At 39.1% G+C, this 17,874-nt stretch overlaps 2 protein-coding genes across 6 annotated transcripts in view; both read right to left on the bottom strand.

Moving 5' to 3' along the window:
• Nucleotides 1-1,619: 1,619 nt before the first annotated feature.
• rap2c (RAP2C, member of RAS oncogene family) lies at nt 1,620-5,401 on the bottom strand. Its single transcript, XM_043256835.1, has 3 exons — nt 4,415-5,401; nt 3,261-3,565; nt 1,620-2,338 (listed from the first exon to the last, which is right to left on the bottom strand). Exons 1-2 carry the CDS (start codon nt 4,685-4,687, stop codon nt 3,287-3,289), a joined length of 552 nt encoding a protein of 183 aa, XP_043112770.1. The 5' UTR covers nt 4,688-5,401; the 3' UTR covers nt 1,620-2,338; nt 3,261-3,286.
• Nucleotides 5,402-6,483: 1,082 nt separating this feature from the next.
• Nucleotides 6,484-17,874, bottom strand: part of mbnl3 (muscleblind-like splicing regulator 3) — a 41,859-nt gene continuing 30,468 nt past the window's right edge. Inside the window, exons 7-9 of one of the 5 annotated variants that reach the window (XM_043256831.1) lie at nt 17,523-17,558; nt 15,108-15,202; nt 12,500-12,651 (exon numbers count right to left, since the gene is read on the bottom strand). In XM_043256831.1, coding sequence (XP_043112766.1) covers nt 12,634-12,651; nt 15,108-15,202; nt 17,523-17,558 — 149 coding nt within the window. In that variant the 3' untranslated portion in view covers nt 12,500-12,633. Of the gene's footprint in view, nt 12,655-15,107; nt 15,203-16,124; nt 16,233-17,522; nt 17,559-17,874 lie in introns of all 5 variants that reach the window. The other 4 variants (XM_043256830.1, XM_043256834.1, XM_043256832.1 and 1 more) reach the window with 4 other exon arrangements.

The following is a 17,874-nucleotide window of genomic DNA, read 5'->3' as shown; positions in this document are numbered from 1 at the left end:
CTCTTCCTTTTTTTCTTTTTTAGTTTGGCAAAAAAAAAAAAAAAAACCTTAATGTGCATTAACCCATTCCTACACGATAAGCATGGTTGCTTTACATTTTTATAGTAATATGTCCTTAAACACAGGCATATAAAAGCTCAAAGGGTACTGCGTAACTCAAGTGACGTACTTAATTGTTACAAACTTTTTTTATTAAATATTTATATTACATTTTTTTATTAAAAACCTATTCAGCACCATTTAGGCCGAAGGTCTCATACTGAATTCCTGAAGGGCCACAGCTCTGCATAAATGAACTCCCAACACACTTGCTTGGAGGTTTCTAGTGATACTGAAGAGCTGGATCAGGTGTGTTCGATTAGGAGCTGGAGCTACACTGTGTCCCCTGGGAGTCTGAGACCACTGATTTAAGCAGTTAAGTGGTTCACAGTCAGGTCCCCTCAGAAAAATTTCAAGCATGTGGCAAGATGACTTAATAAAGTCTTGAATTAATAAAGTTTTTATTAAATTCTATAAATATGTTAAAATAACTAAAAAGATGCAAACATTTAGTTTTGAACCTACATTCATAAAATTAGTTGTGGCGTGGTAGTCTTTGGGTCAAAAACAGCTTTAAAGCTTTTTTATTAGTTAATTACAGCTTTATACTTTCATCAATTTCCTGAATTTAGGCCCTTAATGTCTTTTCTTCTAATAGTTAATCTCTAAATCCGTAACAGACTGGATAGTAAACGGTGGCTGGGTGACCTATGGGCTTCCAGAGACTCCAGAAGTGGCTTCTATCGAGTCACTCAGCCACAGCCATCTGATCAAGTGCTGCAGATGGTCATCGTTCCAGCAGGTTTTCCCATCTCCACGCAGAATGTTGCAGCTGCTATACTAGCCATTTTGTTCCTGCCCATCTCCTACAGCACAGATGAACAAAAGGACGACGCTGGGTTAATTAACCTTCTTGAAAGCTCTCTTTTTGTATTGAATGCTGTCTTAAATACTTCTAAGAATGCACAACCTTATTTGCCTACCCGTTACTAAAAAAATCTCAGCAACAAAGCCCTAAACTTCAATTAGATGTGCATGCTAAAACAGCTTTAGCCCCATCAACGTCAAAATGTAACCTTTGTAAATGTAATTGGGATGTTTTTAGTTGGAAAACACCCTCTTCATCTACTTAACTCCGCGAGCAAGCAGACTTTTTCTTCCAGCTCATCACAAGATCCTCACATTCTGTTCACTGGGCTTCCCCCACAATAAGACAGATTGCTGGAAACTGATAATGGCTGATTTCCAGGCAATTTAAAGGTCATTATCAAAAGCCTATTGTGAGGTATCGCATGCGTTGATTTCAAGTTCTTTATTTAGTTGTTTTGGTTTAAATGTCTCAAAAAGGTCAATGATAACCAACTTTGGCATTCGTACATTTTGTGTGCTTACAGTGTTATAAGCCAAAAAGTAACATCCGCAATACTGTGCTGAATAGACCGCTGACAATTTAAGTGTCCGTTGAAGCAGTGGTTGGAAACGTGTCCGAAAACATACTGTAACTTTTTGGGCACAAATGATATGCAAGAAAATCCTAGTTATTAAATTAAAATACAAGAAAAGAACCGACTCCACAGGGGTTTCAGACTGTAATCATTTAAGGCATCATCAATGCTGTACTTCAGAAACAATGCATACTGTAGTCACAAAAAGCCAAAACAGCCAACAGAATATAAAAATGCCATATTTATCTATCTCGGTAATTAAAGACTTTAATAAATAGAGTATTAGGAGAGAAAGCATACATACCAGTAGTTTAAAAAAAACAAACAAACAAAAAAAAAAAAAAAAAAAAAAAAAAAATCAAAAAGGGGGTGGAGAAACATTAGATATTGAGGTCTCAAACCTGCATAATGGCTGTTACAGCTTAATTAGATATCAAACTTAATATGTTAAAAGAAAAAACAGGGAACATTTTACAACGGAGCATCTCCAGGGGTATTATAGCCCTGAGCTGACCTGCTCGTCATAACCCTTTTCCCTATATAAGAAAAATAGCTATTAATAGCCCTGTCACAGATATCCCCATTCCCAAAAGTTTTCTGTGCTCCAATTCGCAGACTTGACTTGTTTCCAGGTAACCAAAACATAACTTGAAGATATTGTGTATGTGCTCTACAATCCAGACCCGGTGGATTTGAGTTGAAGACCCTGTGATGATTTATTTCCGGACAGCAAAGCCAAGCCTCGGCCAGATGTCTTAAGTGTCAGAGTTCAAGGGGCTCAGCGGCACAGGTGTGGCTCAGAGGGTCATACGATCAGAGACTGGTTCAAGAGAGCGTCCATCTGGATCTTGTGTCTAAGAAACACAAATGACAAATGTGCTGAAGTCACAAACATATCCAAAAGTGACCATATATGCAAAACATTGTTATTTTACAAGATATTGCAAACTGGTAATTCTTAAAGGCATAGTCCACCCCTCAGAAAACGGTCATTAACTCACTCTGAAACCTTACGGGTTTCTTTCTCGGTTGAAACAAAAGAGCGCATTTTGAAAAATGCAGGCAACCAAACAGTTCATGGTAGTCATTGACTTCCATTGTATGTCAAAAAACACAATGGAAGTCAATGGTTACCAGCAACAGTTTGGTTACCAACGTTCTTCAAAATATCTCTTTAACACACTGGTTTGTAGCACAAATGTGTTCAACATGTACTGCACTTTATTATTCTATATTTATCCATAGTGGCTAATGAATAGGAAGCTAAACGTTACTTCCGCATTTGTAAACAAAGGTGGATAAAAAGATATCTATAGCATGGTCTTTAGAACTGAGCTTCCAAATACATGAACCTGTTTGACGCAAGATGATCTGTTTGACTTAGATCATCTTACATCAGCAAAACATTTGCATATGACTATATAAAAAAAAAAAAGTTTACAAAGACACCACTAAAGTGGCACATCTGGGTTATACTAAAATTCTCCAGGAGACCATTTCCTGTTTTGCGACATCACTTTCCATTCAGGATGTTCGGTTTTCCTCTTTATTCACAAGGATTGTCCTTGTTCTCATGAGCCTGACTGCTATTCCAGACAGCGCAGTCTTTTCATGCTTCAACTCACTGGTATTGGGATTAAGCAGTTTTATTCTTCACGCCACATTCTTGGTGCAATCCAATGATAACAGGGCTGAGTCGGTCTACATAGCTGCTATCCACAATTTTCATGCATGCATTTATTAATATAAACGTATAAAAAGCAAACGATCTCATACCTGGACTGAAAGTAAGGCCGGGGCGCTCATTGCACAACGCAGGCGGTGCAGCACTGCTCTTGCTTCTCGGGCAAAGTGGTGTAGTTCATCTGCCTCACGATCTCAGCGAACAGCTCATCAACCATGCTCTTGCTCTTGGCTGAGGTCTCTATGAAGGGGCAGCCCCACTCTTGTGCGAGGGCACGTCCGTCAGAGCCCGCCACCTCCCGCTCGGACTCCAGGTCCACTTTATTCCCCACCAAGATCAGAGGCACCTTCTCGAAACGCTTCACACGAACGATCTGGTCACGCATGGGTCTGATGTCCTGCAGAGCGGAGAGAGAAGGGCATGTATAATGTATAAGAAGGTTAAAACTCTGGACTCCAAATAAATCAGTGTATGGAGAAGTGAACACTTTTAAACTTGCAATGAAACAGAAGCGGTGAGAGGTCTTTTCTACCGTATTGTGAAGTACAGCCGAGTGAAACAGAATAACGGAAGAGACAAAATACTGGGCAGGGCCTTGGTTTTGATTTACATTGGATTTTGAAAGGCATAAGTGAAGGCAAAGGAGTTTGTAGGGGCAGGGTTAACGTGGACTAAGTGATTGCACGGATTAAACCGTTTTTAAAAAAGAAAAATGCACAGATTAATCAATAACATACATTCAAAATAATTTATGCACTATACCTGGCTTGCTAATAATAAATAATCTTTTTTATAATACTTGTGTATTCGCATCCCTTCCAGTGCTGTTGTTCTTTATATCTCACTCTTCTTTTTTTGCCTTTCTTGTGATGATATACAAAATGTTATGAACCTCACACAAACAACGCGAACGTGTTATGAGAGAGTTGGATAATAAAGTAAAAAAACTAATAGGGAATGATAAAAAGTGGGTGTGTGTGAGAACAGGGTTGGGAACGGTGTTTGAGTATAATAAGTTTCAACCTGTTGCGTGCGTGCCGTTAACCACTTTCAAAAGAGTCATATTTTGGATTTTCTGTCATTTACAGTTTGATTAAAAGGGCTAAGCTTCGGTGCTCTCCTAAATCACAGAAGCTCCCTTGCTTGAGTGATTTTCTGACCTCAATTGTGGTGATATGGTGACGGCGGTTAAGGATGTCCTAATCTAACCTCACTAGCTGAGCCAGACACGAGATGCAATACTCACCTGAAACGACTGCTGATTGACAAGGCTGTAGACCAGAATGAAGCCTTGCCCATTTTTGATGTACAGATCTCGCATGGACGCAAACTGCTCGGTCCCGGCGGTGTCCAGGATCTCCAGCACCGAGGGGGACGAATCCACCTCGATTTCCTTCCTATAGAAGTCCTCGATGGTCGGGTCATATTTCTCTATGAATGTCCCGGTCACAAACTGGACCGTGAGTGCGGACTTGCCCACGCCGCCGCTGCCCAGCACAACCACCTTATACTCCTTCATTTGGTCTGATCCAGGCTTAAGCTACAGCTAACTTTATCAGCTCAGCAACGGCCATAAAAACATAAAAATACCACAGCACTTCTTATCGAGGCGTTTTACGGCCAAAACAACAACGGGGGAGCACTTTTATCGGGTTCGAGGAAATCAAAGCCACAGATTCAACAGCGGACTAGAGTGTTTTTTCTGGGTGAACGTCTAGCTAAATCCACAACGCCCCTCCATCTGCGCACTATCGCCATTGGGATCCGTTCATCCGAGAGTTCGTTAGCCACAGAGGCGACGTAAAACACAAGTATTGTGTGCAGTCGTGTCCATGTTTGGCGTTCGTGTGAATGAAGCTCTACATGACTAGCGTTAGCTGGCTAGTGGTTCTCAAAGAGCGCGAGGCTGCATTCGCATACAAACGCTTCTGTGCGACGAATGTTATCGCTGGCTTCAGGTTTCGTGCTCAGAGATCCTTAACTCATACACGCCGCCCCGGAATCCTGCATTTTCTTCCCTTCTTCTGCCTCTTTTCCCCGGCCCGCCTCTGCATATCGGCCCCAGACGACAGCAGCGGAGCTTCTCTCTCACGCTAGCGTGAACAAACTGTTCGGCAGAGTCGAATCTCGGTGAATCGCTTGAATCAATTCAGGGATTACGCGAATCGAACTGAATTCGGCCCAAGCGGCCCTCGCGTAAATTTACCGGGATCCGTATATTTCAAACATGTCCAATTTGTAAAAGCGTTTGGAAACAAGGATTTGATTGGCTTTGAGTTAATAGGCAATTAGCATAAATATTACAAAACGTCGAGGAAATATCTTTACGACGCTATTGTACGCTATTTTTTTATTTTTTTTTATCAACACAACGTTATGATAAAGAACTAATTTAAAACGTTCTCCCAACAGATAATTTTAGTATTGATTAATGTAATCTAAAATGTACACTTGACCTTTTTGTTTCATACACTGAATGAATGCAACAAACTGCAATGGCACACATGACAGAAACGCTATTAGAAAACGGTTTTATTTTTAAGGACGCTAGTCAGAGGCGACGTTATGACGCAATTACGTTCCGACGCCAACGGATAGGTTTTTGAACCAGTTCGTCGAAAAACTGTTCGAAAGAACCGATTCACTGAAACGAGGCGGCCCCGCCGAGGAGCTCCTCTTTCTCACACGCCTCAAACTGACCAATAAACATCCGCCGGAAATCACATCACTCTAACAAAAATGTGAGTTAGAGGATGGCAATTTAAAAAGCATTTCGTTCCATTTTTGTCTATCAATCCACTGTCATCTAAAGGGAAATTAGGGGCAGACGCTAAATTAGCATATACATTATATTTGTTAAAGATGGAATCTAATTACTGCATATTTTTTAATAACGTTTTTTTTTAATATATATAAAACCCTCCAATATATTCTTCACCCAGACTATATTAGCAGACAGATAAAGTGCAACTGTTCAGGCCTAAGTATTTTATAATTAGAGCCCTCTATAGCTGAAAGGAAACTTAAACTATGATATAAGCTCAGAACGAGATGATGCTATATTGCTATATAATATAAATTTAAAGCATGAGTAATCATGAAGTGGTCAAAGAGTGGTCTCAGCTTGGGCATCAGGGAAATGTGACAACTAATGACATTATCTTGGCATGTCCAGTGGTTTGAATAGTTTTGTACAGTTAATAAAATTTACTTAAGACACTGTAGTTCTTAAATCCAATTATTTGTTTTGTCGATGTCTCTGTGGAGCACTCTGGGAACACAACCAGGAAAAACACACCAAACGCGGTCCGAAACTGCCTTTAAGTGCTTTATTAAAATGTCAAACAAAAAGAACAGAAGTCTTAAGTATGTATATATTCCATACATTTATATATCGCAAAGGGATTGACAAGAAGCACAGTTCTTGAAGCACATACAAGCACAATAAGCTAAATAGAAAGAGAAGCATTTCATATAAAGAGTCAAAGCATTCAGTTTTATCTTGTCCTACAGTGGGAGAGAGAGGAATCTATTACATATGGCTTTGAAACAATGTAGACATTCTTTGAACGGTTCCACACACACAATAGCATTTACACAGGCATCGGCGTCGGTCACCGAACCTCAGCCGACGCCTTTAAAGGGACATAACCTCTGCATCGATGAGCGATTTCATTCCAAACTATACAGCTTTGTACAACATTAATGTGATGCTCCGGTCTCGGGGACTTCTACAGGTTAAAACACGTACCATTGACGTTAGGGTTCCAGCCACAGAAATGATGATGACGTGACTAAATGCAGGGCACAGTTAAGTGGAAGTCTAACCTCAATGGCTTTCTTGACAGACCAGTCCTTTCACATCACACCGAATGTTTAGGCACAGGATAATGGACAGCAGAAGAGTGTTTGTCGATTTTCTCTGTCAAGCACAGTGGTAAAAGGAGCACCCCTAGCTTCTTGATGCAAGTCGGGACCCCTTAGTCTATGCTAAGTCCTAAGTGCTACCTCAGCTTTACAGTCAAAAGGCTGAGGACCATAATCGATTGGTCCAAAGGTGCGTCTATATGCAAGAACCTACAGAAGACTCAGTCTCTCCCTCACTAATAGGGCAAGTGCCATGGCAACAAAATTATTGGCTTCCAAAGCAACTGTAGAGCACAGAATGTACAAGTTTTCTTCAACAGAGGGTTCTGTCTGGCGATTTCACGTCGGATTTTGGAGCAATTTTGATTGAGGATATCCTGTGAGATTTTCAGGTTATTTGTTGGTCTTGGTGAGTGCACAAGAATGGAAAACTGAAACGTGTTATTTCATGTAACCTGCAGCAATGCTTGCCAGCTGCGGCCTGATCCTGAGGTGCTCTTTACGCTGCCCTCCTGGTCTTCCTGTAGGGGGCAGAGCGTTATTACACCCCCCGTTTGTTTTCTACGTAGAAATCAAAACCGCCCGACGTAGAGGTAAAAGAGAAACAAGTTGGCCATTCTTTGGTTTCTGGACCTCAGGATCAGACGGGAGCGGGCAGTGCTCAGGACGCTGCGCTTTTGTAAGCTACGCAAAACTACAAAGCCTTTTTTGACATCATTTTCTCCGCAAAATGCAGTATCATGCTTAACGATGAGAACGAGGGCATTAGCAAACAGAACAAACAACAAATTCCTCGACACCCCAGCGAAACAGCATCTATCTCTTTGACAACCCTTTAAAAGGACAACTGTTTACCTGTATTCCGAACGATACAGACATTTGATTTGAATCTGCTCTTCTACATATATATATTTATTCATCTATGTATATTCAAAATAAATTCTGAATATTTTGAATCAGTTATGTACATAAGTGCAAACAAGGTGAATAACACACATTCGTACACCGATGGGGTGACCAGGCGAGTCACCGGGTCCCAGCACAGCTGGGGTGCAGTCTGGGTGGGCCAGAGGGGGACAGAGACTTAAATCAGGGGCTCACGTATGGCTGATACCGTCCCGTTACTGACATCACAGGGCTGCGTTGTTTATAAAAACCGACGAACCTTTTTCGGACCAAATACGAGACTAGAAAGTCTCTTTCCCCCAAATTGATCCATCAGATTAGTTCAAAAGCTCAGATGCTGTTTACGTAAAGATCTGGTTCTTATCTAAAAGTGATCAGCAACCCCAATAGAAAAATAATAATCATCAAAACTGAAATAACGTATGATGTCTCCAAAGGGCCTTTGGACATAAAGTATCTCACAAGTCTGTATATATATACGTTTATATATATATATATATGCATTTATATAATTTTACAAAATAGTCAATCATCTCTTTGTCCAAGACAACTTAAGAACACATTCCCTTTCTGAATAAGTTAACGTTGTACATTATTTTACTTGAAGTGTGAAAAAATTCACAATTAAGATATACAAAGGTAGCCATGTTGTAGTTTTGTTGCCATAGCAACAAGAACTTACTATCATAGGTAACAATGAATCTATCATTGTAATACATACAAATGTGTATATTGATATATAGATATATAGATTAAGTAATTTTTTTAAATCTTAAACCACTAACTGCACAAACTATGATGTAGATTATTCAGATTATTTTAATTTCATGCGATGACAGACTTTACGATGTAAGGTAAGGTAAACCGAGTAACGCTAATGATCGAACTCAAACTACCATTGACAGCTGTGTCAAAACAACACACCATAACATGACTGAAGTCGTGAGGGTATAGTTAAAACAGGTACCGTTACGAAAGTCAGTAATGTGAAAAACTAGAATGACGGTGACAATGCGTTTGTAATACGTACACATAGATTATTCTAGCTAACTACTTTATGCAGGTATGCACACTTCTTAAAAAGTGAGTTCTTAAAATGCTAAAGCCCCCGATGAGGCACATTGTTTTTTCTTTATCAAGTATTTCGTTGATTCCAGCTGGATTGCAGTTGGAGAAGGCATAATTCTTTATATGAGAGAGAGAGAGAGAGAGAGAGAGAGAGAGAGAGAGAGAGAGACAGAGAGAGACAGAGAGAAAGGAGCTTCTACACCTTGGCTGGGCAATGGAACTGAATTACAAAACAACACATCAATAAACAGTAGAGATCGTTCCTAAAAGAATCCACACGTACGTGCCCCAGTATTTCTTAAAACAACCTTAAAACACATGAACATTATACAGAGATGTTTACAATACAGATACTATTTCAGTTATAACACAGTATAGCATCATCTCGCTCTGACTTCGTCTTTTGTTTAGACCACCGCTGTATGATATCACTTGTGTTTGGCCTAGATAGTGTGTGTGCTGATCAGCAAAAAAGTTGCGATGATGTTTTTAGGTCATAAAATCAGCTTTATGGCTCTCTCTTGGGGTTACGCCGCTGAAACAACATGGCTGTCCCAAAGGAGACAACAGTTTAGAGAAGGGTCTTTGAGATAAGTGACGAAAAACGCCTTTTTTTCTGTCTCTTTTTGTACATCAACAGTGGATGGCATTGGGAGGCTTTCACTTCCTTGATATGTTGAGAAAGGTTGTAGTTTCGTTTCGAGAGAAATGGTAAGACAGGCATCCAAAACCTCTCGTGACATTCTCTCTGTCTTAAATGTCACATTCATATATGCATGTAAAGGCCCGTCGAGGGGGCTCGTAAATGAAGCTTTGGCTGATGAGGGCCTTTTCTAAGTACCCAGTCTGAAAAGAATCAAAATTTCCTTTAATTGTAACATGTCTACACGAGAGCCGCAGCTTTCAGCTCACAGTCCAAATAATCAGATGTCACGCGGTCATCTACGCCCTTGCATTTTAGAGTCTGCCGACTTTTGAAAGTAAGGACACAGTCAGTGATTTAAACCTGTTCACACATGAACACAACAAACACAAGAACAACTGAAAGAGCTCAATCGGCCGTTTATCTCGAAGTCAAAATGGGCAAAGAAACTCCCCTAATGGATTGCAGGCCTCTGTGTATTGTCTGTCTGACACAGTTTTCATGTTTCCTCCATCGATAAACTTTCAATAATGTATTACTAATAGGTTGTCAGGGACCGGAACTCTATTAGGGGTGCACACTCATGCAGTAATAAAAACAGCTGCTGAAAACAACCCTACTGTCAGTTTCCCAACTGTAGGACTCGACTAATGAACGGCGGCAATAACTGAGATGTTTCAAAGCGCAAGATAATAGCTTGCTCCGATAGGTTTGGATTTGTCGCTTGGGTGGGCACATTTGCGATACTGCAATTTCCATCCATCTGGCTCATGACCTTGGCATGTCAAGGCCTGATTGTGCAGTCTGAGTTCTCCAGTGATTGGCACAGGGTGACCTGTCTGAGTCATTGGCACAAAAGCAGTGCACTTGACATGTCTGTGCAGGGGGCGCATATGCTGCTGAATACAGCAAACTAATGGGAGAGACGCCGGATATTCAAATCAGGTTCCAGACTTCTAGAAAGGATTTTGCATATCTCTTTGTGATTTTAATGATCGGGATGTAACATATGTGTGCCAATCTGTTATAAATGATAGTGTAAACCACGAAACATGCAGGTTAAATTAGCATTTTGGCAACTAATGGAGACTGAAAACTGATCTTACAGTACTCAGGGATGCACCAAACATGGCTGAACGAAAAGTGGAGACGAACAGACTGTCACACAGCAGGTGGGACAGAGCATGGATTTTGGCAGAGATAGTCCAGCCATCGGAAGGGGTTTGTCTACAAGAGATAGACATGGTAATAGGGTGAATCTTATGGAAATGTCACATTTCACACCAAAATCAAAACAAAGAAAATTTGATTTTGCATACTTCTCTCTTTTTTTTTTTTTATGGTAATTAAACTACATTTCCATAATGCATTGCTTGTTTTCTGCACCTTTTTTTGGTAATTGTTTTAGTATTATATTTTGTTAACAGAATTAGAACAAATATAACCACAATATGTAAAGATTTTTGTTATTTATTGCACATTATATGATGAAGGTGATATTTGTTGCATAAATTTTTCATAATTTTCTTTTTTCGTTTGCTTTTGGGATGAAATATGACCTGGAATTTGACTGTTTTCGTGAAACTCACCCAATATTCGAGAAATGCAATACATATAATCTAAAAAGCGAATAAAAGCGACAATTTTTTAGAGCATTTAAATATCCAGGACAATAAGAAATAGTTGCATGAAACAGCGAAGAATAAGACCAGCTGGAATAAAAATAAAGTCCAGTTAAATTTTTCTCAACAAGACATCTTATACATCCAGAAGGCCTGCAATCAGACCTTACATTTCAGTGTGTGCATCACACTGCGCAAAAAGAAGTTCTCATATTTAGTCTGCTTAAGGCAGTTCTATTTTTAAAATGGAGGTATGAGTATGTGAACCAATCTTCTGTTTGACCGTCTCGATGTGGAGCTTGAAATGCGAGGTGAGATACTTCAGGCATGAATAGTAACACTTATCTCAGTAGACCAGTTTTAGCCTGTTGGAAAGTCATTAAATAAATAATACTCTTTCAACAAAAACTCACAACAACACACATCCCTAAGTAGACGTAGGAACGACACATCGATTCTGAAAGGCTACACAGGTATACTTTCTTAGTCTATGATAAAATGTAAGTCAGTTAAGTACAGAAGAAACGGGGGGAGGAGGGGGTGTCCACACACTTTTAACTCAAAGGCACGAACAAAGACATTTTGAAAACCTCTAAAAACGAAAAACCTAAATCAGTATCATGAGAATCAGTATTAGATTATCTTACAAAAGCATCAATCATAACCTTTTTTTTTTTCCACATTTTGAAATGTAAACATGAAATAAAACGTGCCACGTTCATTAATCATAATTAAATGTGAAAGAAATTACCACCACCACCACCACCACCACAACTATTTAAAATATCATTAGGTGTCGCTCTCACACACTCTGGGTTTTCACATTCTACGACGGAGAAACATTCTGTCTGCTGATGATCTGCATCGACTCCACCTCTTACCGTACGGCTCTGAAACCTAATGTTCACCTCCAGAGAATTGATTCTTCTCAACTAATTGGTTTGCATGTATTCGTATGGCTGTGAGTTACGAGAGCGCTCCATCTCCTGATTCAGCATCCGCGCGCTCCTTGCGTCTCCTTGCATCGAGATGGCATGCTTCCTTAAACAGTTGTAGGTCCAAGCTTAAGTATTGCCTGTTTCGATATCAACAAACCTCTGTTGACGTCAAATGAAGTGGGAAATCTCTGACATGAGGATGAATGTATTGCCCGTTAAGGACGTACTGATTAGGCACACGTTTTGTTGCATTCATTTTTCTGTTTGGGCACATGTTGCATGAAAGATGGGCCTGATTAGGTTGTGGGATTGCGGGAGAGGCTTACTGGATTCAGCGTCATTGGTGCAGCCACCAGGAGTTTAGGAACGGGACAGAAATGGGCCTCCATGGGAACGCATTGGAGGTCGATGGGGTCGGCGCTCAGTACCTCGGCGGCGTCTACTGGAAGACAGGTACAAACAGCCCAGAGATAAGGAGTTTAACCTCTTACAGTCAAACAAGCAATATGCAAAGAGACTATAGTCCATTCTTATCTTATCTGCTTCAATATCAAACCCGCAGTTCATTTCGAAAATGAGAAAAAGAATTACAAGAGTATGAATAAATATCGTGCCATATGATCACATAATGCATCGGTTATCTTGAGACGACGGGCGCAGACCTGCAATTCCACAATCGTAATTTTGCGAGACGCATTTCAGCAAAAAAGCAAGCAAAGCAGGAAATGAGTGCTGACACCTCAGGTCTGCGCAGCGTTATTGTTCTATACCTGATCTCCAGAATTACCATTACATGCTAAACTAGAGCTTAAAACCACAGAACATGGCAGCTTACATAACGCTAAACACAGGGTTCCTACGCATTCTCCAATTCAAAACGGCACACTTTTCTAGACTTCTTTGTGGATGTTTTAGACCATACATCCTATTAGAAAAATGATCAAACGGTTAAGGAAGTAATGATTAAAGTTATTAATCATTACTTATTGATTAGTAATGAAAACACTGCTTTAAGGTCAAATAAATGCTACTAATAAAAAGGAAAAAAAATCATTATATAAACAAATGGCAAGTCTATAAAAAAAAGGAAATTTTCTTCCAAATCAGCATGAAAAAGAATACTTTTACAAGGGGTTAAGTAATCGTGTGAAAATGATGTCTAGATGTAAAAAAAAATGTCTACACTGCACAATGAATTTTGTATTTACATAATTTTACACTTTACAACAAAAGGATTTGTGAACATGCATAAATTCGAGCTGTATTAACATTCTCAACAGGCCATTGCATTTATATGCTCAACAGACATATCCGGTACTGTAAATAGAAACCTTTTATGCTCTTCACAAGCTCAGGGCCAACAATTACAGCTGAACAGAAATATTCATAAATCTATCGACTCTATTATAGTCTATAAACAAACTTTTTTTAATCTATACTCTGTTTTCTTTCTTCTATACATATCTAAAATATTTATTAAATTATTAAGATCCAATTCTATACTTTTCAAAACTGCGTAGGAACCCTGTAAACAATCCACAATGTAGATCTTTGAGAAATGCAGAGGCGATCAAAACATGCCCCCTTTTTCAGAAAGACCTATGATCCTTCAGAACACATTAACCAAATGGTGAACTTTTAATTTCCCTTAAAGGTAGATTTAAGACAATGAAGAAGGAAGGACAAACAACAGTTTAGAGAACCGTCATCTAAAAACAGACAACCACATTCTATTCACAGAAAAACGCAGAGGACACAAATACCATCTCACTCTAATGTGAGCCACAGAAACAACTTGCTCCAGTGCAAAACTTTTAAAACATGGTGAAGGGGGAAGAAAAGACAATGAACTTCATCACTTAAAAGGATAGTTTGTTCAAAAATAAACATTCTGTCATCATTTTCTCTGCCTCATGTTGTTCAAAATTTTCATTCTAAGTATTTTCTAAGGTATCATTGGGCTGCTTTTTTATACATCAACAGGATATTGACTTCAAAAAACCAAACTAACGCAAAAAATTATAAATTAAATCCTTACCACTTGAACTTAACTTGATAAACAAATCAGTTCAATTCATAAATCAATCGTATCATTCAACTGATTATTTGAAAAGAGTTGACTAATACATTTACACATAAGTATTTTAATAGAAGCCTTTGTTCAAAGAAACAAATAAGGAGAACAGAGGCAATTAAAAATAAAATAAATTATAAATTAAGCAGTTTGAGAATCAGATCAAATAGTTTACAGAAAAGAGCATTAATTCAAGAATCTAGGAACCAAATCAAACAGTAAAGAAATCACTGAAAAGAACTGGCTATTTTATCATATAAGCTAACATTTAACGTCAGAAGACTTGAAGAAAACTTCAGAAGAAAAATGTACAGTGCCTTTTTGTTGTTGTTTTTTTCCTTAATGTGGTCGCTATAAACTGTTGCTGTACGGAAAGAGCTAGCTAACGATTCATTATTTATGTCTAATGTTGTGCTCCATGGAAAACATAACAGCATACAGGTTTGGAACAACATAAGGGTGAGTAATTAACGACAGAAATGTTATTTTGGGTGAACTGTCCCTTTAAATGTAGCTATTTGCTCTCTAACACAGTGAAGACACAGAAACAGACAGACAGAGATGTGAACACACACAAAGACACATGGTGGAATTGGGACATTGTGCTAAAGAGGTAAAGAGGCTCCTCACTGGTCCATAGAGAACTCAAGGACTCAAGGATATCAAGTTTCCGCCATTTGGAATCAGAGCAGTTTCTTTTAACATTATTTTTGCATTTAGGTTTTCGAGTCTATATATGAAAGCAAAAGAATTATTGTCTATGGACCAGAGTCGGACGCCTTACAGCTGTAAAAAGGAGAGGCCAAAATGAAGGGGCAAACCTGGTTGGAGGTGGCTGATTCAGCAAAAGGAACATTGGTGACTGGGGTCGTAGCCGACGAAACAGTGGAAGTGGTGGCACCGTGCATCATGGGAACTTTTTTCAGGCGAGTCAGACAAGAAACAAGGGAAGGGGGAAGGTGGAGGGGAGGAGGAATGTTATGAGTACCATGACATAATATGCCAGAGGAATAGGCTGAGTCATGGCAACTACGTCTTCATGTACTGCAAAGATGATGTATTCACTCAAGTACAAACATGCAAACAGAACTTAAAAACATCTCGTTTCGTTACCTTTAAGCTTAGAGAGTTTTATCCGATCACCAATACATTTAGATAAAACTATTGAGGGTAAAATAAAAACATGGCCGTCATCAAAATCACAAACATTTGGAACAGACAGGAACGTCTGACTGTCATATTTTGATGGGGGCCGGAGAATGGATAAATATACAGTAGGGAAAAGAAAAGGAATGCAGATATGCAGTTCATTCCCATTGATATATTTCCCTTAAAATAATATGACACTTTACTTCTTTGGTTTGGTGTTAACCAGCGAATGACATTCTACAATAATTGCAAATATGAATTAAGAATCGAATCTAATGAATCCAGCTGAAGTTAAAGAGATAAAGGTCATATTATAAGGAAAATGCAAATAAACACAGCATGATATGTACGGTGCATCACAGATGTCAAATAATGTCATAAAAAAAATTGAAATAGAGGCATGCGCACAGGCACACACTGGCACACTCACTGGTTCAGCACAGATCTAGTGTTTTTTTTTTTACCAGCTAAATGACCGTTAAGGGTAAAGTGAACTTGGCCAGCTAAAAAAAGGAGATTATTGTTCGTCTATGGGCACGGGAGTGTTTGTGCAACTGCATTTCTGTTAGGATTATTTTGGGTTTGTCAACACTAAAAGTGAGCAGGGGCGATTTCTACCTTTCTAAGCAGGTGAATGGTAAGTTTGTGTGTGTGTTCGTGAGGGGAGGGGACCTAGACTCTACCCTCACCAGTATGTCCAGGCCCTGACAGGTAACGGCTTTGGGGGGCCCTGCAGCTGGTCCAGTCCCGCCTCTCCCAGCGGCCCTCTGTCATTGGGCCTGGGGGTTTGAAAAGGCCTATAATAGATTTCAGGAGGTGAGGGAGAGGAGAGGGTGAGGAGGAAAGGGCAAAAAGAAAAAGGAACCAGTCTTAATGAGTCACTCTGAAGGCTTTGGCCTTGCTTGTTTGTGCCCACACTGTGCCGCCAGCTGCACACAAGAAATCACACGCACACATGCATGAACAAACGCATACGACAAGCCGAAATAATGAGCAAATGATAAGAAGCGGTGAAAGCAGACAGGTTGGGTGTAAACGCAGTGACAGACGGGACAGGGTTGGGCCTCTAGTTTGAGACCTAATGTGGGAAATGACTGTGTGAGGTGCACATGTCAAGCTGTCCTTGTCATTTTCGGTACTAATCATTACGTATATCTTGTATTGATGTTATAAGGTGTTTCTTTGACTATGAGCCCTTTTTTCTACTTGTGTTTGACAGCAAAAGGTGATGGAAATCAATTCCTAGATTAACAAAAACAAAAAGATCACAAATCATATATTCTGTGTATGAGTGATACATTTTAGTAGCTATGAACAATACAATCATGATGTGTAAAAAAAAAAAAAAAAAAATAAATAAATAAATAAATATATATAATAAAAAAAAAATATATATATATATATATATATATATATATATATATATATACACACACACACACATACACAGTTTATATATATACTGAATACTATTTATTTTACAAATATAATGTTAGAATACTGTTCTTTCATAATTAAAATGGAAATTTTCACAAACATCTTTTTTTCTCCTTAAATTCCTAAGAATTTCTATCATATCCCAAAGTATAGAATGTATTTAATAAAATTTTTAGTGAAAAAAAACAGACTATATTATATATAGGAATTACTTGAATTACTTTTGTAATTATTTCCACAATTATTAAGAATTTCAAGGAAATGGTTTAGGGTCAATTCTAATTAGGTTAATAATATTATTTCTTTGTTTCGATTAACCATACTTTTGAAATATTGTAATTCATGTTATGATGAAATCTCATTAGATAGAATACCTGGTCTGGGATAAAAACAAAACAAAACTATGTAATCTACATATAACTGACAAAAAATGAAGTGATAATACCAAAACAAAGAAAAACCAAACCAAACAAAGCAAACCACAAAACCTAAAAACAAAACAAAACAAAGTGCCTACAGCAGAAGAAACACCCCATGATACACTGCTGGACCTGCTGGGAGTTAATCGTGGATCACCCTCCTGTCTGTCACAGATCTGAGATGCTGCTGTAAGGAAACCACCGATCCAGAGAGACTGGAAAGTGACCTACCAATGCCTCCAGATGGAGCCATGCAGAATACGGAGCCTGCAACACCATGCACAAAGAGCCCAGGAGAAGAGAGACCGAGGAGGATGGAGGAGTGGAAGAGATGCAGAGAAGGGGGAGTGAAAGCAGCATGAGAACAAGACAAAACAACTTTAGAGTTAGTGACACACAGCGAAAGAGCGATGACCGTCATTATGGGCGACATGGTGGCGAGATGGAGACACGGACACAAAGCAGGGAGAAACCAAGAGGAAATGAATCACGCTGGTGGAAAGATCCTCATCAGGAGGGGGATGTTAACCTGGCTGCCAATCCGTTGTTGTGCTGATACGCTTTGTTGTCTCATCAGCAGATT

Source organism: Puntigrus tetrazona, chromosome 14, assembly GCF_018831695.1.
Source record: "Puntigrus tetrazona isolate hp1 chromosome 14, ASM1883169v1, whole genome shotgun sequence".
NCBI classification, from domain to species: domain Eukaryota; kingdom Metazoa; phylum Chordata; class Actinopteri; order Cypriniformes; family Cyprinidae; genus Puntigrus; species Puntigrus tetrazona.
Note: the sequence above shows the minus strand (reverse complement) of the source record. Positions and strands in the feature narration are given on the sequence as shown.